The sequence below is a fragment of the Bubalus bubalis genome, chromosome 15 (assembly GCF_019923935.1).
Source record: "Bubalus bubalis isolate 160015118507 breed Murrah chromosome 15, NDDB_SH_1, whole genome shotgun sequence".
Lineage (NCBI taxonomy): Eukaryota > Metazoa > Chordata > Mammalia > Artiodactyla > Bovidae > Bubalus > Bubalus bubalis.
Genome location: NC_059171.1, coordinates 54,093,383 through 54,116,039, shown reverse-complemented (window position 1 = coordinate 54,116,039; position 22,657 = coordinate 54,093,383). Strand labels below are relative to the sequence as shown.

Below are 22,657 nucleotides of genomic sequence, written 5' to 3'. Positions count from 1 at the left end.
GAAAAGACAAAGTTTCACTAGTCATCAGGGAAATGCAGATTAAAACAAGATAGTATGTTGCATCCATCAGAATGACAGAAGTGTAAAAAAGTGTACCCTTGATAATAAGGGTGTAGAAAAATAAGAATTCTCTTAACACTGCTGGTAGAATTGTAAAGTATTACAACTGTTTTGGGGGAGCAATTAGGCAATATGTGGTAAAAGGGAAGGTGCACATATTCTATAACACAGCATTTCTTAGACTTAGTATTTGCCCTAGAGAAATGCCTGCACGTGTGAATAAATAAACATATACAAGTATGTTCTTTGTAGCATTCTCTTGTAATAGTGAAATATTAAGTGCAACTTTAATCATTATCAATAAAGGAATGAATAAATTGTATAATTAATATTTAGAATACATGAAAATTAATAAATTGGAGCTGGTTATCAACAGAGTTGGTGGTACTAAAAGTAAAGGACCCACCTGCCAATGTAGGAGCTGTAAGAGAGGAGGAGCAGGTTCGATCCCTAGGTCAGGATGATCCCCTGGAGGAGGAAATGGCAACCCACTGCATTATTCTTGACTGGAGAATCCCGTGGAGAGAGGAGCCTGGTGGGCTAACGTCCATAATGTCACCAAGAGATGGACACGACTGAAGCAGCTTGGCATATGGCACATCAACAGAGTTAATTTTATACAAATGAGAAATAACAGATAAGTTATGCTGGTGTCCAGAGGCTTATGTCAACTGCCTAAGCCAGAATCTGTCTACAGATCTTAAGAAAAACCATGAGATATACAAGGAGTTTAAAGTTACACATGATTTATGCCTTTAACAATACTTGGAGATGGAGGGTATCATAAACATCAAATTAACAGAAAGACTGCTAAGTAGCAAACTCCAGCAAGTTTTCTCCGCTGTTGCAAGACTCCGATGCTGAGAGGAGAGGATGCAATGCTTCCTCTTTGAAAATGAGGAAAGAGGAGCAAGGAATTTAGATAAAGCATAGGCAAAATCAAGCCGTGAAAGAAAATGTCAAACATGAAATGCCAGGATACTGAGCACAGCCTAGGTCTTGGAAGGCTGTGTGTGCCTGTGCTCAGGAGCTCAGTAGTGTCTGACTGTGCAGCCCTATGAACATAGCCCGCCAGGCTCCTCTGTCCATGAGGATTCTCCAGACAAGAATAGTGGAGCGAGTTGCCATTTCCTCCTCCAGGGGATCTTCCCTACCCAGGGATGGAACCTGTGTCTCCTGCAGCTCCTGCATTGGCAGGTGGGTTCTTTATGGCTGAAGCCCTACCCCTGGGAAGCCCTCTTAGAGGGTTAGTACTGGCTGTCAGGAAGGAGCCAGAGATGGCAACTTCAGGTAAGTATTGTTTCTGAGGACAAAACAGCTGCTTTGACAAGCAGGTAGTGTCCCTTCAAGAGAGGACAGTGAAGGGAAAGAAGGAGATAAAGGGGGAAATAAAGAGAAATAAGTCATGGCAGTGACCCCACCTCACCCCCACATACACACAGTTGCCACCACTAAAACATCTGTTGAAGGAATTGTTAAGAAAAAGGAGAACATCCAAGACACCATAAAACCCAAGTGGATCAATCATGAAGAATGGGAATGAACCTGAGATAGCCTGAATCCTCAAATCTACAACCCAGTTCAAGACCTGATGGATTTACTAGGCTCTCGTGATATCTGACAAAAGAAAGGAAGAGCTGTCACTGATGGGAGATATTACCTGGAGACTCTACAGCTAAACACAGTGTCCAACATAAAATATTATTAAAAATATGAAGAAACAGAAATATGTAATAGTAATCTAATAAGAAAGGTAAAATAGACTCATAGATGACCCTGATCCTGGAGTTAGAAGAAAAGGCCTTTATTTATTGAAATACAGTTGATGTACAAGAGTATGTTAAGTGTGATCAAAGTGATTTGATATTTGCATACCTTAGGAAATGTTCACCACAATACATCTAGTAACCATCTGACTCCATACAAATTTATTACAATAAAATGTTATATATGACATCTCTATGTCTTATTTATTTTCTAAGTGGAGGTTTGTATCTCTTAGGAATTTCCAGGTGTCTCAGTGATAAAGAATCACCTACCAATGCGGGAGATGCAGGTTTGATCCCTGGGTTGGGAAGATTCCCTGGGTTGGGAAGATCCCCTGGAGGAGGAAGTGGCAACCCACAGTATTCTTGCCTGGAGAATCCCATGGACAGAGGAGCCTGAGCAACTTAGCAGAGTATTTTAGACATCACCTTACTAGTTTGCTGAGTTTGAGATTTGTATGTTTGCCCAGTTTTGTGAGCTGCTGGCTTGATTTAGGTGGGTAGCAAAACTATTACTTGCTCTAGGACTTCTGTGTTATTTCCATAAGGGAAATATATTGATAATCTGAAATCATGATCTGGGCTGATAGTTTCCAAATCAAATTATTTGATAAAGTGATATACTCTGGCTTTTATCACTTAAGTTTTAACTTCTGAAAGTATGCATGGCTTAATTTTATGAAATTAATCTGTGGTCCCTTTAAGCATAACAACACCGGGGAAAGTGGTATTGAACTGAGCAGCAGTGGTGGAAGGGGGGGAACCAGTCTGCAACTGAAATGTATAAAGAGGACAACTAGATGGATGATACTTTTTTCTTAAGCTTTTCTGTAAGGAAAAGCAGTTTTTGAAAAAGAATACCTAGTATTCTTATTTAAAAAAGGAAAACCAACAGCTATAGTTTGAGTGAAAAATCTTTATTTTGTTTTGAACAATATTAGAATAAACATTATCGTGCAGTTCAGTAACAATGAGCACATATTAGTCTTTTAAAAGGCACTTCTGGTGCAATTACTGTAAAGTAACAGAGACAATTCAATAGTGATTTATCTTGCCACCTTATAAAACTGCCTGTTCATTTTACATTGTTCTTATAATGTTCCTCAGTGAATCGCTTCATTCCATAAAAAATTCAAAATCCTATCATGAAATGTACTTCTGTTGATTGACTTACTTTAATTCTATTTACTATTAATAACATCACCCATGAATAATATTTAAAAGACATTTAAAAATACTATCTATTGTGCTAAAGTAATCATTCCTTTATAGAGTCAGAAGAAAGTGATTTAAGTTCCCAGAATGTGAATGAATTGGAACTTTGTGATGTAAACCATGTAAGAATAAAAGTTGGATAAACTAGAGCTTTTTGTTGTTGCTATTATTTACATTTTTTAAATGGTTTTATTCTGCTGTTATTTTTAATTAAACAGTTCTAAATTTATGATTTTATAAAGAAGGTTTTATCATTTTTTAGAAAACAAGCATGATCTAATTTTTTTAACAAAAATTATAATGTACAGTTAGCTTCCCAACGCTAAATCACAAAGACGTTCTCTAAAGAACATTCATAATCATTTGATTTTTTACAGATGTATGTACAAAGAATCATAAGTACCAACTCATCTGATTAGAATAATTTTCTTATAAAGAAAAACAGCCTTTACATAGTCTTTCACAAAGCTAATATTGTATGATTAATGTTGAAACCCAACTAAGCTAAAACCTGTTTAACAAATTTTGTATCCTGTGTTCTTAGGTTTAAAATAAAATTCAAAAATTATAAAATACTGTAAAAATTGTCATAAATTGAAAGTTATATTGGCATATCTTTCTCAATAAATGAAATATGCATTAACATAGCTACAGTACAAACAGCACATTTTAACTACTGTTTTTTTTAAGTAAATATGAATTGTAGGATTTGGCTAGAATGTTCTGATAATATAGTAAAACCTAAATTATTTCATGCATAGTCTGAAAAGTTCCAGATGTAACTGACTGATTTTACAATGTAAACATTTCCTTCCCCTTGTGTAGTCATGTTACTGTTCAGTTAAAAATAGAGTCCATGTATATGGCAACCAAATATTATTCCATCTCTGAATTTCTATGGAGTTAATTGTATCAACATGAATAATTTCCTAGAGACCTGATGCAACATATAATAGTTTATGGCATATGGACTTCAGTCAAAAGTTTCTATTGTGCAAATATGCTAAATAGAATTTCCCTGAGGTGAACTACCTTGCTGGCCCATGGAAATAACTATGTAAAACTGTACTCAGAGTTCAATCTGAATTATAGTCTAATCTGACACACACCTAAAAAAGTGTGAATAGATTTTTATAGTCAGTTGATTTGTGCTAATATTTCTCTTCAGTGGACTATGTATTCATTACCAGAATGAAAAAAACCAGAAAAGTTTTTTAAAATAAAACTTTAAACACAAATGTACACATGACGGTACTTCAGAGATAACTTTCTTTCAAATGCCAAAAAAGGAACCTCTTATATGCTTTTAAGGTATACTAACATTTAATTACTTCTAAGGTAAAGAAAAGATACTTAAAAAGTAAAGAAGTTTCCCAAATACCCACGTTGCTCAAGTTAAAAGATTTTTACATTAAAAAAAAAATCAGAAAAGCATTAAAGATTCCTTTTCTTTCATTCATATAACCAGATAGGATCTCAGTCATGAATTTTTAATCAGGAAACCTTTCACATTAAATAACTTCTTCTCCTTTAACTGTCTGTGAAATGCTGCTGAGATAATTTTCTGACTTCATTATAAAATTTGTCCACTCCTGACAGATGTCCTCTATGGAGTACTCTTCACCACCGTATTCCAGTGGAAGAATGTCTGGGAAATACTGGAGTAAGCTTTGCTTGTAGTTGTCCCCATGCATATGAATCTGAAACAGACAAAATGTTTTAGAAGATATGCCCTCTGCCTCCCAGTATAGCAGAGGCATTTCCAGCAGAAACTCAACATCATAAAATGAGGTATTCTCATCACATCTAAGACAAGAACTTGTGCAGATACTACATCATTTGTCCCTCTGCTTATGAAGCCAATAATTTTACTTATGCTTGTGCTGCTGATGAAGCTGCTCATCTTACTGTTTTCTTATATTTGCATCCTTATAACTATTCAGAATTTATAAAAAGATACTTTTTCTTTCAAAAGTAGATTTTTAAAACTAAATAAAATCATTTCATACATTCTATTTCCTATTAATGTATTGGTGATTCTTAGCAAAAGATCGAATATCCTGGAATGGTTCTGTAGATGATTAAAGTGTACTTCTTTTTATTAGTTCTTATCAGGGGGTTTCCCTCGTGGCTCAGTGGTAAAGAATCTACCTGTCAATGCAGGAGACGGGTTTGATCTCTGGTCCACGAGGATCCCACATGCCAAGGAGCAACTAACCCTGTGTGCCACAACTATTGAGCTGTGTTCCAGAGCCCAGGAGCCACAACTACTGAAGCCCCCACACCCTAGAGCCTGTGCTCTGCAGCAAGAGAAGCCACTGCAGTGAGAAGCCCTTGCACCACAACTAGAGAGTAGCCCCTGCTCACTGCAACTAGAGACAAGCCTGCTCAGCAACACAGGCCCAGCACAGCCAAAAAATAAATAATAAATAATTTTTAGAAATTATTTTATACCTTCTGTTCCCTACTAATGTATTGGTGATTCTTAGCAAAAGGTGGAATATCCTGAAATAGTTCTGTAGATGATAAATGTGTATTTCTTTTTATTAGTTCTTATCAAAAGCATACATTTGAGCACACAACTAGGTATGTGGGGAATAATTTATGTGGTACAGTTGACAGATAGTCTTGGCTAATAAAAAATTAAGAGAAATTATGATGGTTGAGAACTTAAATTTTCAAACATTTTAAACTATATAAATTCATCATATAATGTCCTGAAGTTAAAATAAAGACTTGGAAACTTTGATTAAAAGCACATCTTGTTACAAATATATAAACAACCTTTACTTATCTGCTAGGGTTCATGTGTAAATTCAATCTTCTAATAAGCACCTGCTATGTGCTAGGGTTGACATTACTTTGCCAACAAAGGTCCGTCTAGTCAAGGCTATGGGTTTTCCTGTGGTCATGTATGGATGTGAGAGTTGGACTGTGAAAAAGGCTGAGTACCGAAGAATTGATGCTTTTGAACTGTGGTGTTGGAGAAGACTCTTGAGAGTCCCTTGGACTACAAGGAGATCCCACCAGTCCATTCTGAAGGAAATCAGCCCTGGGATTTCTCTGGAGGGAATGATGCTGAAGCTGAAACTCCAGTACTTTGGCCACCTCATGCGAAGAGCTGACTCATTGGAAAAGACTCTGAGGCTGGGAGGGACTGGGGGCAGGAGGTGAAGGGGACGACAGAGGATGAGATGGCTGGATGGCATCACTGACTCGATGGACATGAGTCTGAGTGAACTCCGGAGTTTGTGATGGACAGAGAGGCCTGGTGTGCTGCGATTCATGGGGGTCGCAAAGAGTTGGACACGACTGAGCGACTGAACTGAACTGAACTGATGTGCTAGGGTTGAGGCTTCCCTGGTGGCTCAGATGGTAAAGAATCTGCCTGTGATATGGGAAACCTGGATTTGATCCCTGGATCAGGAAGTTCCCCTCAAGAAGGGAATGGCTCTCCACTCCAGTGTTCTTGCCTGGCAAATTTTATGGACAGAAGGGCCTGGCGGGCTACAGTCCAGGGGGTCGCAAAGAGTAGGACATGACTGAGCAACTAAGACTTCCACTTTGACTTCATGTGCTAGGATACAAAGACTGAAAGAGGAATGAAACAAGTTTCTTGTACTCAGGAACCTCACAGTCCCAATTCTTGATTTTTTCAGAAATGTTTAATTCAAAAATTCTACTATCACTTCAAGAAAGAGGAAATAAGATCATTCATAGAGTATTGCCAAAACATTTAAAGGGAGAAAGTGGCAAGATTTGGTCTTCCTCGCCCTCCTCATTTTGGCAAATCTGTTTCATGTCAATTAACTTCCACTGAAATGCTCCACTTAACTTCTCAATTTTAAATTTTTCTTCTTTTCTTGCTCATGTTCTCCTGTTTATTAGGTTCAATTTATTGCTATAGCTTGGGGTTTTTGTGATCCAAAATATAACTCAAAATAGAAATACTTATTTTTATGTCTTTCAGAATTCAACAGAGATGGCCAGCTATTATCAAACTATATTGAAAAGAGGAAAAAATGAACAAAAAATTGACTCTTATAAAAATGAAAGAATAGGGGTGGTTCCTCTTAAAGACAGACAGAAATGTCTACTGGAAAACCTCAAATGAAGTTCTATGGTCATAATTTTCTGAGAAGATGCAAGATAATACATTTTCAGAATCCGAAAAATATACTTTCTAAAATTCCAAATATGTTATACTCACATTATCAGTACTTATATTTAAGTAATTTTTGAGATTTAAATCATCAAAGCCTTTAAAACTTGTTTGTGTTCTTGCATTAGATGTTGCCAACATTTGTCTAAATATTATGCTCTAAAAATTATCCTTTAAGGGAATTCCTTGGAAAGATCCAGTGGTTAGACTCTGAACTTCCACTGGAGAAGGCACAGGTTTGATCTCTTGTGGGAGAACTAAGATCCCGCAAGCCATGTGGCATGGCCAAACAAAAAAAAAATTATCCTTTACAGATTCATGCAGAAGAATGGTTGCCATTTTGGGGAACTCAGATTCTATTGTCAACACTTGAAAAATTCCAAGTGATACCACCTGAGCTAAGACTCCACAAGATAGGTAATAAAACATCAAATCTCTTTGCTTTAACTAACATGACATTAAGTCACACACTTTGGGTACTGCGGTTTTTAGTTACACATGTCTAATGTAAGTACATTTATTATTTACATAGATAATACATTCACATGGCTAGAAATCAAAACAAGATAAAAGACAGCAAGACAGTGTCTTGCTCCCAACCCTAACCTCATCCACTCCATCCATAACTCGCTTCTGTTCTATACAGAGTAAACAATTTGGTGGTTGTATATCCTTTTTGAGGATAACTTTTATGCAAATAAAACTATAGTTTCTGATGTCTTCTCTTTTTATACAAAAGGTAGTATAACATAAACATTCTGCATGGTCTTATTTCACTTCCCAATACATCCTGCAAATCTTACTGTGTTCCATTGTGTAGATGTATCATAGCTTATTTAACCAGTTCCCTCATGATACACTTGATAGTTTCCAATCTTTTGCTACAATGAATCGTATATATAATTTTGTTTATAAGTGGATATTTCTTGTTGTTGTTTTATTGCTAAGCAGTGTCTGACTCTTTGTAACCTCATGGACTGTAGTCCACCAGGCTCCTCTGTCCATGGGATTTCCCAGGCAAGAATACTGGAATGTGTTGCCCTGCCCTCCTCCAGGGGATCTTCCTGACCCAGGTATCAAACCAGTGTCTGTTGCATTAGCCTGTGAACTCTTTACCATCTGAGCCACTAGGGAAGCCCCATGAGTATATCTTTGGAAAAAAATCTCAGAAATGTGAAGGTTGTAATTTTTATAATTATGGCCACACTTCCCTCTATAGGGAATATATCATTTTGCAGTCTCACCAACCATGCATGGGAGATCCAGTATTTGATTTTTTTTAATTAAAAAGAAATTTTTATTTATAAAAGTAGTTGGATTATTAAATATTCAAAACACTTGGATAATGCTCTGTGTGTGTCAGGGGAAGGGTGGTAATAAGAGAGCTATTCTTAAATTTTAAAAGGAATGGAACATTTAATACAGAAGAATTGTGATTTGAAAATGTTTTACTCACCCGTTCCTTAATTTTTTCAGTCAGAAATGGTTTAATCATGGAAAAGACAGCATGGAAAATTATTGGCTCATTTATCAAATGGATACCACGAACTTTTAATGGAAAGGAATCCTTTTGAAAATAAAGAAAATGTCTTATTAATAACAAAACATAAATCAATATGTGATCCTATCAACAAACCCCTTTTTTGAACACTTGCTAAATGTACAGCAATACCTAAAGTGTGGTTTAATTTTCAAAATTGTGCCATCAACACAATAGCCTAATTTATAGTTCACTGTCCCTAGAGTAAGAAAAGTTTTCACCCTGTAGCTTAGGCAAAGTATTTAAAGAAATACATGCATATTTCATAAATAAGACACATAACATGTCTCCCTCAATCACATATAAATGTGCTTTTGAAAAATCAGTGAGTCGTTTGTATATTTATATTTAACTTTTCCCTTCAAATTTTTATTTTGAGGAAAAAAAACTTTCATAAAAGTTTCCTTCAAAAGAAAAGTACAATAAACAAACACTTAAACTTTTTTTTTCACTTTTAAACTTTTGACATAGGTATAAGTCTTTCATATCAAAGTAATATCAGCTTTTTTCTAAGGTTACAAAGTTAAGAATTGAAAGAAAAACATTATCAGTAGTTTCCCTAACCAAAGATGTGTTGTTAATTTTTTCCTGCCAAGGTTCTTTTATGCAAAATTCTTTTCTTTTTTTTTTTTTTCAACACACAGCTTTTAGAGATGTGTTACCAAATTGTCACTTTTCCTTTCAGGTTCTTTCTATGAATAATTTTATTTTAAACATAATTGCCATTATGCTCTCTAAATAATTTACACCCTGTTTTGTTTCACTGACATAACACAATTTTTGTAAACATAGTGGGTTTTAAATATTGAAGCTGTAATCTGTCAAGTGGCTGTATCATCGTCTAAGTAACCCTTTTCCTATTTCTCCATAAATAAGCTGTTTCTAATTTTCTTCTCGGAGAAGGCACTGGCACTCCACTCCAGTACTCTTGCCTGGAAAATCCCATGGACAGAGGAGCCTGGTAGGCTGCAGTCCATGGGGTCGCGAAGAGTCGGACACGACTGAGTGACTTCCCTTTCACTTTTCACTTTCATGCTTTGGAGAAGGAAATGGCAACCGACTCCAGTGTTCTTGCCTGGAGAATCCCAGGGACGGGGGAGCCTGGTGGGCTGCCATCTATGGGGTGACACAGAGTCGGACACGATTGAAGTGACTTAGCAGCAATTTTCTTCTATAAAAATCAGTGCTGTAGTAATGGTATTTAGGTACAAAAGAAATTATGTTTTTAAGTATAGTTTTTATGTCCAGATGTCCTGGATGGGAATCCTTGTTTCACTGCTGACAAAACATGTATGTTTGGGCATTGCTATGTCACCTCTCTGACATAGTAAAATAATGTGTAAAATGGAAAAAAAATAGTCATATATCATAAGCTTTTGGTGTAGCCATTAAACGGTAATGCATTTAAAACATTCAGTAAAGTATCCAGCACAGAGTAAACCATCATTATTATACACGAAGTCTTTGCTATATTTAAGATTATTCCTTGGCTAGATTTCCACAGTAGGATTACTGGGTCAAAGATGATGGCCATTTTTAAGACTTATTTTTTTCTGGAATGAACTGTTCAATCTATACCAACCAAACCTATATGACACTTTGTTGTATATTATCATTGTTATCAATATTATTTTTTGAGTCAATTTTTAATTTAGGAACAAAATTTTAATGACAGATAAAGTCATCACATTCTTGTTTAAATGTATGAATTCTGTGGTTTGAAATTTTGAACATATTTTCAGTTTGTTGCAACTCTTTCTTTTTGAAATAATAACTTTACTCCCTCTTACCATTATTGAATTATATGTATCTCTTCTAAAATTTTATTTAATTTTCTAATAAATGTACTTATGTGTGTGATTGTGCTCAGTCACTCAGTCTTGTCTGACTCTTTGCAGCCCCATGGACTATAGCTCGCCAGGTTCCTCTGTCCATGGGATTTCCCAGGTAAGAATATTGGAGTAGGGAACCACTTCCTACTCCAGGGGATCTTCCTGATGCAGGAATTGAACCCGAGTCTCTTGGGTCTCCTACATTGGCAGAAAGATTCTTTACCACTAGCATCACCTGGGAAGCCCAATAAATGGAGTGGATTGCCATGCCCTCCTCCAGGAGATCTTGCCAACCCAGGGATCAAACCCAGGTCTCCTGCATTATTGTCTGAGCCACCAGTGAAGCTCAAGAATACTGGAGTTGGTAGCCTATCCCTTCTCCAGGGATCTTTCTGACCCAGGAATCAAACAAGGGTCTCCTCCATTGCAAGCAGATTCCTTACCAGCTGAGGTATCAAGGAAGCCCAATAAATATACTATCCCTTCTCTTTAACACACAACTAAATTTATATTTAATATTTGGAAGCCTTATCCTGAAGACAGTACCTTGGACAGCAAGGAGATCAAACCAGTCAGTCCTAAAGGAAATCAACCTGATGCTGAAGTTGGAACTCCAATATTTTATCCACTTGATGTGAAGAGCTGACTCGTTGGAAAAGACTCTGATGCTGGGAAAGATCGAAGGCAGGAGGAGAAGGGGATGACAGAGGATGGGATGGCTGGACGGCATCACCGACTCAATGGACATGAGTTTGAGCAAACTCCAGGAGACAGTGAAGACAGGAAAGCCTGATGTGCTTGCAGTTCATGAGGTCACACAAGTGAGGGATGGAACGAAAACAATCCTGAACAGACTACACACTTACTGTGAGAACAGCAGCAATCTTCTTGGCTACAGAGGGGGTAATTTGAAAGGCATGAGCAAACTGCCAGCCTTCCAAATCAAAGACAGCCTTGATTCCATTTCGCTGTGTCTCTACCTCCTGGACAATAAGCTCCGACGTGATGAGACTCACACGAAATGCATCATAAGCTGTGAAAACTTTCGGGTCCCAGTGTGCTGGGAAAAAAAAAAAAAAAAAAACAAAAAACGTAAAAACTTATGTCTCAGCACTGTGTGAAGAATAAAGGATCAGAAAGATTTATAGAAGGAAATGGATTCTTTTTAGATTTCAAGATCATTAGAAATAATACATATACGAAGATCATGAATAGAATAACAGATCAAATTGGTGGTCCAAGAACATGAGCCTGCTTTTCCCTCCCTCCCTCACATCCCTAGTAAAAAACAGATTCTTTCAACTTCCCTGGTGGTCCAGTGGTTAGGACTTTGCCTTTCAGTGTAGCAGGGGAGGGTTCGATCCCTGGGAGCTAAGATCCCACATGCGTTGGGGTCCAAAAGCCAAAACATAAAACAGAAACCATATTGTAACAAATTCAGTAAAGACATTTTAAAAAAAAAAGTGAAAGTGTTAGTCACTCAGTTGTGTCCTACTTTTTTGTGACCCCCATGGACTATAGTCCACCAGGCGCCTCTGTCCATGAGATTCTCCAGGCAAGAATATTGGAGAGGGTTGCCGTTCCCTTCACCAGGAGCACTTCCTGACCCAGGGATCACACATGTGTCTCCTTGTCCACATTAAAAAAAAAAAGAAGAAGAAGAAGAACAGATTCCTAAGAGCATGGGGAAAATAAAAGAATGAATGCAGGCTGTGTCTGATGGCCAGATGAAACTACAGCACAAAATATGCAGGATGGAACTGTGACTAAAGGTGGGAATGCCTCTGGACATGCTCCACATTCAAAGGTATTGAAAATGGGAAAAGCAAGGCTCTGGATTACCAAGAGTAGCCAGGGTCCTATGGTAACCACAGAGGTTGTTGCTAAGGGAAATGCATGAGACAGGCAGGTAGATTCTCTCTGACACCCCTCCGTGATGTAGCGTGTAGCGGTCATGTCCACACAGGCTAGAACAGTGAGTGTGGTCTTGGAAAGTCAAGTCAAGAAGCGCTAGGGTAGCCACCCAGGAAAAACAAGGAATACCTGTGCTAAGGAGTTGCTGAATTCTTATCCTCTCCCCTCCCCCACTAGTCCTGGGGGAAGCCATGGTGGGCAAAAGTGACAGTAATGGATAGGCAAGCAGGCGATCTATTAAAAAGATATGCAACCACTACGAATTATAACATTTTTAAAAACACTGACACACAAAAGAAGAAAGGATCCAACTCAGTAGACAAAGGCATTACAATCGAAGGAGACAGCTAATAAAGCAAGAAAAGGTAAAGGAAACAAAATAGTTTCAGTGGGGAAAAATAAAGATACTGTAGGCTATTATTGTGTGTGTGTTAGTCACTCAGTCATGTCCGACTCTGCGACCCCATGGACTGTAGCCCGCCAGGCTCCTCTGTCCATGGGATTCTCCAGGCAAGAATACTGGAGTGGGTTGCCATGCCCTCCTCTAGGGGATCTTACCGACCCAGGGATCATACTTGGCTCTCTTGCATTGCAGGCAGATTCTTTACTGTCAGAGCCACCAGGGAAGCCCTAGGCTATTACTATAAGAAGAGGCTATTATGAAAAAGAATCAGTTGAGTTCTTGGAAATAAAATGACAATTCGAGCAAATCTCTGTTAATAGGACAAATGTCAGAAAACACACAGCCAACAAGTGAATAAGGGTCTGGAATATTGAGCTGAGGAATTCCCTCAGTTTCAGCATAGGAGAGCGAGAAGTCAATATGTATGAATAAAAAGGTAGGAGATGGGCAGCTAGATACAGAAGTTTCAAAATCCAACTCATCAGAGTTCTGGAAGACAAAAAACACAGATAATAGGCAACAGAGGGGAAAGGAAAATTCTTCCAAAGCTGGAAAAAGATGCAAATCTTCAGATTAAAAGTTTCATGCAATACCTAACAAGATGAAGGGAGGGAAAAGATTTATGACTAAGGAAAGGTAAAATTCTAAAAATACCAAAGTTTCTGGCTTAGACAATCGAGTAGAATGGTGGTACCATTTGTTGTGTTTGGGGAAGGAAAGATTATAGGTAGTTTTGAACACATTAAAATCGTGCTGGTGAAATGTCCAGGCGGGTACAGTTGAGACAGGGAACTGGTTGTCTGGAGCTTTGAGAAACAAAGAGAGGATGGGCTGAAGATACAAATCTCAGGGATTTTGTGGTTATATCTAGGCCTAGGGCAGTGATTATTGTGGACTTAATGATTCTCTCTGTTGTAGTACAGAGATATATAGCAGCTAAGAAGAGGAAGCTGGGGCCAATGTCTAAAAGAATTTCAGAATTTGAAGTTGAATATGTAGTGCCAGTGAAGGAGACTAAGAATAAATAGTCAGTTAAGTTGGGAGAAAACATCAGGAGACTGTGGTATCAGAGAGGAAGAGGTTTGCTGTGAAAAGATGATCACTGATGACTTGCTCAGGTCATTTCAGCAGAAAGATGGGAGTGGAACTAGTGCAGGGGATGTTGAGAGGAGCTATGAGAACATGTGAGTGGTGAACATGACTAATTTAAAAAGTGTGGCTGAGAATGGGAAGTGTGGGGAGCTGGCTGGGTTGGAGGCCAAAGGGTCTCATGGGATTGAGGAGGGAATTTTGGCTGACCCTAACAGATGTAGATGTTACTGGGTAGTGTATAATAGCATGGAAAATTATGGAGACAAAGAAACATAAGCAATAATCAGAGGTATTCCTAGGAAGGCACAATGGGATTGCTCTTTGTTTTTTACAATTTTGTTTATTTATTTGGCTATGCTGAGTCTTTGTTGCTGCCTGGGCTTTTCTGTACTTGTGGTGAGCGGGGGCTGCTCTCTAGTTGTGGTGTGTGGGCTTCTCGCTATGGTGGCTTTTCTCATTGCTGAGCACAGGCTCTAGAACCTTTGGGATTCAGTAATTAGGACACCACACAAGCTCAGTAGTTGCCTCTCCCGGGCTTAGGAGCACAGGTTCAGTAGTTGTGGCACATGGACTTAGTTGCTCCAAGGTATGTAGAATCTTCCCAGACCAGGGATCAAAGCCCTGTCTCCTGAATTAGCAAGCAGATTCTTTACCACTGAGCCACCAAGAGAGCCCTGCTTAATGACTTAATGACCTAACGACTAAGCAACAACAACAAAACCCAAGTTAAAAAGCTAAACTCTTAAATATAAACTCATGAAAGCTTCTGACATGGCAGTCAAGAAAAATAGAAAAGAGGAGAAGTGTGTGACTTACCAATTCTGTAAATCAGAACTTTGCTGCCGGTGGGGTCTCGGGCTCTCAGGACACCGACGTAGCCTGACTTCAGGAGGCCAAGGATGCTTCTAGGGTGGAGATCTGCACTTATTTCTGGACATTCTGCTCTCCACTTAAAGTAGTTTTTAAGTAACTAAAAAATAAAATAAAAATTGTTTACAGATAGCATACATGGTAAGCCTTTTATAAGAGTGATGGGAAAGTCTTGGCATCATGTAGGGCCCTTGCCAAGCTAATAGAACTCTAGATCACAAAATCCATTATGATAGGATTTTATCCTGGGGTATCTATTTAGCTGCAAAAATCAAAAGCACTCTTCATCCAAGATATTGGGGTGATAGGAATTAGTCACAGACTCAAAGGAGAGGAATTTTTATTTGTCTCCTATGGTAAAGAGACTCCCAATGACAGCTGTCAACAATGCCTTCCTTCAGGGACTTCCCTGGTGGTCCACTGGTTAAGACTCCCTGCTTCCAGTGCAGGGGGCTCGGATTTGAACCCTGGTAGGGAACTGATCTCACAAGCTGCATGGTACAGTCAAAAATAAATGAATAAATATTTTAAAATGCCCTCCATCCAGTGTACATATGTCCCAATTCCACCAGGTGGTGGAGTCCAGTGATTCCTTCCTCTCGAAGCTGAGCTGGCCTCTCATCTCCCTTTGACAGAAGTGACACTGTGCTAGGGTAAGAAGCCTCTTTTTTTGCTTTTTGGGATCCAGATGCCACATGTGTGCTAAGTCACTTTAGTCATGCCCAACTCTTTGCAACCCCATGGACTGCAGCCTGCCAGGCTCTTCTGTCCATGGGATTTCCTAGGCAAGGAGTGGGTTGCCATTTGCACCTCCAGGGAATCTTCCTGACCCAGGGATCAAACCAGAGTCTGCTGCGTCTGTCTCTTGCATTGTGCTGGGGGTTGGCGGAGGCGGGGGGGGGGGGGGGGGGGGGGGGACAGGGTTTTTTTAACCACTACTGCCACCTGGGATGTTCATTGTAGAGAACACTTACCTCAAATTACACTTTTAAAATGTACTATATTTCAATAGATCTCTTCATGATTTTCAGTTTTTCTAAAATGACAATATATTTGTTTTGAGTTTAAAGAGATCTATTAGCAATGTAGAATCAAAGTTCAGATCATAGGAAAGGACAAATTTTGCTTTTGAGTCATTGGAATAAACATGATAACTGTATTCACAAAGTAGCAATGATCTGGAGGAGAACCTACAAGTTTAAAAAACCAAGCCTTGGGGGGATGTCAATGGCTGAGAATGGCTGGAGGAAAAGAGAATCTGGTTGCACCACAGGAGAATTGGTGTCATGATGCACAGACGGGAGGGAAACAGCATCTGTTTTGCTCTGTTTCTCTGTATCCCTCTTTCTTTCTCTCACTCTGTCAAGTTTGTATTTAATAAACTTGCCTTAATGTTACTAAGAGTTAAATGCAACAGAGAGGTTAGAAAGGAAAAAAGTCAGTAAATTTGCCAACAAAGAAATAATTGGTGACCTAAAAAGCAGTTTTCAAATGCAGCAAGAACAAAAGACACATTGTACGTCCTAATGCCTTCATTCTATGCACCAAATGAATTTCTCTTCCTCCTCCTGTCTTAGTGGGCATGGGAATAAGTGTTAATAGCATCTTCAATGCTCTTCACTTTTTTGATACTTCCCTCAGATGTAAAAACAGTTCTTTAAACTTTGACTCAAGCAAAACACCAGAAGCACTGTAGGAGCTCCAATAAGGAAATAACAATTCGAATTTTCCTGGTGGCACAGTGGATAGGAATCCACCTGCCAATGCAGGGGACACAGGTTCAATCCCTGGTCTGGGGAGATTCTGCATGCTGTGGAGCAACTAAGCCCAAGAGCCACAACACTGAGCCCTCGTGCTGCAAATACTGAAGCCCATGCACCGAAGCCCATGCTCCACAAGAGAAAGCACCTCGAAGAGAAGCCCATGCCCCACAAAGAGTAGGCCTCTCCTACCACAACTAGAGAAAGCCTACATGTAGCAACAAAGATGCAGCAAAGCCAAAAATAAAGTAATACTTTTTTTAAAAGAAATGTTTTTATTTTCCCATGGAATAATAAAAAAATATAGCTTTATTAAAAGGGATCTTTTAAGTAAGAGAGGTGGGTTCTTCGGCTCATTGATCTCTGCAGAATGCTGGGCACTCAGGAAATAGGTCCATGTATTGAGTGAAAGAATAAATAAATATATGATTAAACCAGATATATTGGAAGATGTACAAATCACCCTCATACTTTTTGACACTTAATTTTTGCAAACTGACAGCTCTACACCTGGATCTTTGATTATTACCTTTTCACTGATAAATTCAAAGGTCCAGCTTACATAAATAAATTACATAAAATTATGTAAACTGCTACTCAGCAATTATCCAACAAACCACATAAAGCCCACAGCAGCAAAAAAAAAAAAAAAAAACCCAGCTGCAAGTGAATATTCATTCCCCAAAGGTGCCTGTTTTGTGCCACCATTAGCAATAAATAAGTATAAAAAGTTACAGCTTATCTTAACCATGCTTCATAACAGAGTACATACTTTCAAATAAAGTTACAACCATCTTTGTGCCACTTTTCTAGCATTTAATAGCATCATTTCAATTCTTGCTCATGACCATTCTGAGAGGTAACTATGGTTACCCCATTTTGTGGGTTCAGTTCAGTCACTCAGTCATGTCCGACTCTTTGCGACCCCATGAATCGCAGCACGCCAGGCCTCCCTGTCCATCACCAACTCCTGGAGTTCACTCAGACTCACATCCAAGTTTGAAGAAATTACACATTAATGGGAGGGCAGTAACTATCAGGAGCAGAGTGGAGACTGAAACTGACTCTTGTAAGGTAAACTTTACAAAAGAAGCTGTATTTAGGGGGCGGCCCTAAGATGGCAGAGGAATAGGACTGGGAGACCACTTTCTCCCCCACAAATTCATTGAAAGATCATTTGAACACTGAGCAAATTCCACAAAACAACTTCTGAATGCTGGGGGAGGACACCAGGCACCCAGAAAGGCAGCCCATTGTCTTTGAAAGGAGGTAGGACAAAATATAAAAGATAAAAAGAGAGACAAAAGAATTAGGGACAGAGACCCATCCCGGGGAGGGAGTCATGAAAGAGAAGTTTCCAAACACCAGGAAACCCTCTCACTGGCGGGTCTGTGGGGAGTTTTGGAATTTCAGAGGCAAACATAACTGGGAGGAGAAAAAAAATAAATAAAACTCACAGATTAGACACCTAACCATAACTCCCAGTGGAGAAGTAGCCCAGACGCTAGGGTCAGCCACCAGCAAGTGGGGGCTGGACAGGGAGGCACGGGCTGCATTGCTTAGAGTAAGGACCGGGCCCGAATGCCCTGAGGACAATCTAAGGGAGCTAACTGGGATAGCAATCCAAACTGTGGGATAGCCAGAGAGAGAGAAAAAGAAAAAGAAAGAGAGAGAAGCTTCCCAAAAAAAGCTCTAACCTAAGGCACTGCTGGGCTTGCTCACAGAACAAAGGACTGAGCGAATACCAGAGGAGAGCTAGCTGGCTGTGGACTGGCCCATCCTCGCCGGAAGGCAGAGAGGCAGGCAAGCGACAGCCAGAGCCAGAAGGCAAGGGGCGATCTCGGCCCCAGAGATGGCATCCTCTAGCAAACTGTGAGCAGGCTCCCAAGTTGCTAACCAAGTCTTCCTGGGATCTCGGATGGTGGATATCTGCCCGGAGGGTCACAGCCAGAGATCAGCTCCCCAGGGGAGACATATGGCACACCTGAGACAGCGCTCCCGCTGCACACCCAGGAAACTGAGCGGCTGGCACAGGGGAGGTGACAAGATGCACCGCCCACCTGGGGAGTGTGCACTCGCCAAGCACCTGGTCACCTAAGCTGCTCGAACCTGGGAAGGGCACAAAACCCAGGCCCAACTGAGTCTGTGCCTTTATGGAGTACCCAAGAACCTGAACCTGAGCGGCTTAGACCTGGGAAGTGCACGCAACCCAGAGCCCACTTTAGACAATTCCCTTGCAGAGCAACCTGGAGCCTGAGCAGTACAGACGGAAAGCACACACACCGGGAGTGGGCGCAAACCCAGTGTGGCCCAGACACTGCAAGCACTCCCCACACACCAGTGATATTTGCAGTGTTCCTCCCTCCCCACAGCACAGCTGAACAAGTGAGCCTAAATAAGTGACCATCTTTGCCCCTTGTGTCAGGGTGGAAATTAGACACTGAAGAGATTTGCAAACAGAAGCCAAAATAAACAGAACCACTTTAGAAGTGACAGGTGCGACAGACTAAAACCGTGTAGTTAGCACAGACTACATTGGAAGGGGCATACAGACCTCAAGAAGAAGTATAAACTGGAACAAGGAACTATCTGAAACTGAACTGACCCCACACTGCCGGCAACAGTGCCAGAGAAATTCCTAGATATATTTTACTATTATCATTAAAAAAATTTTTTTTATTTTTAAGTCTTTCATTACTCCTTTTTCATTTTAAAGCAAATTTCATATATATTTTTTATAATTCTTGTGATTTTTTTAATATTGTATTTTTGACAGTTTAACCTCTACTCTAGATTTTTAATTTTTGCTTTTTGGTATTTGTTACCAATTTTGAACCTTTAAGAATCAAATCTTCAGTACCCATTTTTACTTTGGAGTGTGATTACTGGCCTGATTGCCCTCTCCCCCTTTTGACTCTCCATTTTTGCCCGCAAATTGCCTCTATCTCCTCCCTCCTGCTTCTCTTCTCTACCTAACTCTGTGAATCTCTTTGCATATTCCAGGCTGTGGAGAACAATTAGGGAACTGATTACTGGCTGGATCTGTCTCTCTCCTTTGGATTCCCCCTTTTATCCTCCTGGCCACCTCTGTCTCCTTCCACCCTCTTCTCTTCTCTGTATAACTCTGTGAACATCTCTGAGGGATCCAGACAGTGGAGAGCACATAAGGAAGTGATTACTGGCTAGCCTGCTCTCTCCCCTTTTGACTCCACCTCTTCTCCTCCTGGTCACATCTATCTCCCTCCTCCCTCTTCTCTTCTCCATGTAACTCTGTGAACCTCTCTGGGTGTCCCTCACTGTGGACAATCTTTTCTCCATTAACCTAGATGTTTTATCATTGGTGCTGTATGGATGGACAAGTCTTGAGGCTACTGTAAAAATAAGACTGAACCAGAGGCAGGCAGAGGCAGGAGGCTTAAATCCAAAACTTGAGAACACCAGAAAACTCCTGACTCCAGGGAACATTAATCGACAAGAGCTGATCTGAAAGCCTCCATACCTACACTGAAACCAAGCTCTACCCAAGAGCCAACAAGTTCCAGAGCAAGACATACCACACTAATTCTCCAGCAACACAGGAACATAGCCCTTAGCATTAATATACAGGCTGCCCAAAGTCACACCAAACCCATAGACACCTCAAAACTCACTACTGGACACTTCATTGCACTCCAGAGAGAAGAGATCCAGCTTCACCCACCAGAACACTGATGCAAGATTCCCACCAGGAAAACTTGACAAGCCACTCGTCCAACCCCACCCACAGGGAGGAACCTTCACAATAAAGAGGAACCACAAACTTCCAGCATACAGAAAGGCCACCCCAAACACAGAAATCCAAACAAGATGAAAAGGCAGAGAAAAATTCAGCAGGTAAAGGAACATGATAAATGCCCACCAAACCAAAGAAAAGAGGAGGAGATAGGGAGTCTACCTGAAAAAGAATTCAGAATAATGATAGTAAAAATGATCCAAAATCTTGAAAACAAAATGGAGTTACAGATAAATAGTCTGGAGACAAGGATTGAAAAGATGCAAAAACAGTTTAACAAGGACCTAGAAGAAATAAAAAAGAGTCAATATATAGTGAATAATGCAATAACTGGGATCAAAAACACTCTGGAGGGAACCAACAGTAGAATAACTGAGGCAGAAGATAGGATAAGTGAGGTGGAAGATAGAAAGGTGGAAATAAATGAAGCAGAGAGGAAAAAAAGATTTAAAAGAAATGAGGACAACCTCAGAGACCTCTGGGACAATGTCAAGCCCCCCAACATTCAAATCATAGGAGTCCCAGAAGAAGAAGACAAAAAGAAAGGCCATGAGAAAATACTTGAGGAGATAATAGTTGAAAACTTCCCTATAATTGGCAAGGAAATAGCCACCCAAGTCCAAGAAACCCAGAGAGTCCCAAACAGGATAAACCCAAGGTGAAACATCCCAAGACACATATTCATCAAACTAATGAAGATCAAACACAAAGAACAAATATCAAAAGTAGAAAGAGAAAAACAACAAATAACACACAAGGGGATTCCCATAAGGATAACAGCTAATCTTTCAATAGAAACTCTTCAGGCCAGAAGGGAATGGCAGGCCATACTTAAAGTGATGAAAGAGAAAAACTACAACCCAGATTACTGTACCCAGCAAAGATCTCATTCAAATATGAAAGAAAAATCAAAAGCTTTACAGAAAAGCAAAAGCTGAGAGAATTCAGCACCACCAAACCAGCTCTTCAACAAATGCTAAAGGATCTTCTCTAGACAGGAAACACAGAAAAGGTGTACAAACTCGAACCCAAAACAACAAAGTAAATGGCAACAGGATCATAGTTATCAATAATTACCTTAAATGTAAATGGGTTGAATGCTCCAACTAAAAGACAAAGACTGGCTGAATGGATACAAAAACAAGACCCTATATATGCTGTCTACAAGACACCCATCTTAAAATAAGGGACATATACAGACTGAAAGTGAAGGGCTGGAAAAAAGATATTTCACTAAAATAGAGACCAAAAGAAAGCAGGACTAGCAATACTCATATCAGATAAAATAGACTTTGAAATAAAGGCTGTGAAAAGAGACAAAGAAGGACACTACATAATGATCAAAGGATCAATCCAAGAAGAAGATACAACAATTATAAACATATATGCACCCAACACAGAAGCACTGAAATATGTAAGACAAATGCTAACAAGTAAGAAAGGGGAAATTAACAGTAACACAATAATAGTGGGAGACTTTAATACCCCACTCACACCTATGGATAGATCAACTAAACAGAAAATAAGCAAGGAAACACAAACTTTAAATGATACAATGGACCACTTTGACCTAATTGGTATCTATAGGACATTTCACCCCAAAACAATGAGTTTCACCTTTTTCTCAAGTGCACATGGAACCTTCTCCAGGATAGAGCACATCCTGGGCCATAAATCTAGCCTTGGTAAATTCAAAAAAATTGAAATCATTCCAAGCATCTTTACTGATCACAGTGCAGTAAGATTAGATGTAAACTACTGGGGAAAAAAAAATTTTTTTTTTAATAGAAGCATATGGAAGCTAAACAACATGCATCTGAATAACCAACAAATCACAGAAGAAATCGAAAAAGAAATCAAAATATGCATGGAAATGAATTAAAATGAAAACGCAACAACCCAAAACCTATGGGACTTAGTAAAAGCAGTGCTAAGGGGAAGCTTACCTCAAGAAACAAGAAAAAAATCAAATAAATAACCTAACTCTACACCTAAAGCAACTGGAAAAGGAAGAAAAGAAGAACACCAGGGTTAGTAGAAGGAAAGAAATCATAAAAGTTAGGGAAGAAATAAATGAAAAAGAAACAAAGGAGACCACAGCAAATATCAACAAAGCAAAAAGCTGGTTCTTTGAGAAGATAAATAAAATAAGATCAGATCAGATCAGATCAGTCACTCAGTCGTGTCCAACTCTTTGTGACCCCATGAATCACAGCACGCCAGGCCTCCCTGTCCATCACCGACTCCCGGAGTTCACTCAGACTCACGTCC

The 22,657-nt window shown here is 39.4% G+C and overlaps 1 protein-coding gene across 2 annotated transcripts in view; it reads right to left on the bottom strand.

Moving 5' to 3' along the window:
- Positions 1 to 2,727: 2,727 nt before the first annotated feature.
- The window catches only part of TTPA (alpha tocopherol transfer protein), a 31,032-nt gene continuing 11,102 nt past the window's right edge, over positions 2,728 to 22,657 (bottom strand). The window contains exons 2-5 of one of the 2 annotated variants that reach the window (XM_025265347.3): positions 14,801 to 14,954; positions 11,442 to 11,635; positions 8,660 to 8,770; positions 2,728 to 4,741 (exon numbers count right to left, since the gene is read on the bottom strand). In XM_025265347.3, the coding sequence (XP_025121132.1) occupies positions 4,553 to 4,741; positions 8,660 to 8,770; positions 11,442 to 11,635; positions 14,801 to 14,954 (648 nt within the window). In that variant the 3' untranslated portion in view covers positions 2,728 to 4,552. The remainder of the gene's footprint in view (positions 4,742 to 8,659; positions 8,771 to 11,441; positions 11,636 to 14,800; positions 14,955 to 22,657) is intronic. The other variant, XM_044928742.2, reaches the window with a different exon arrangement.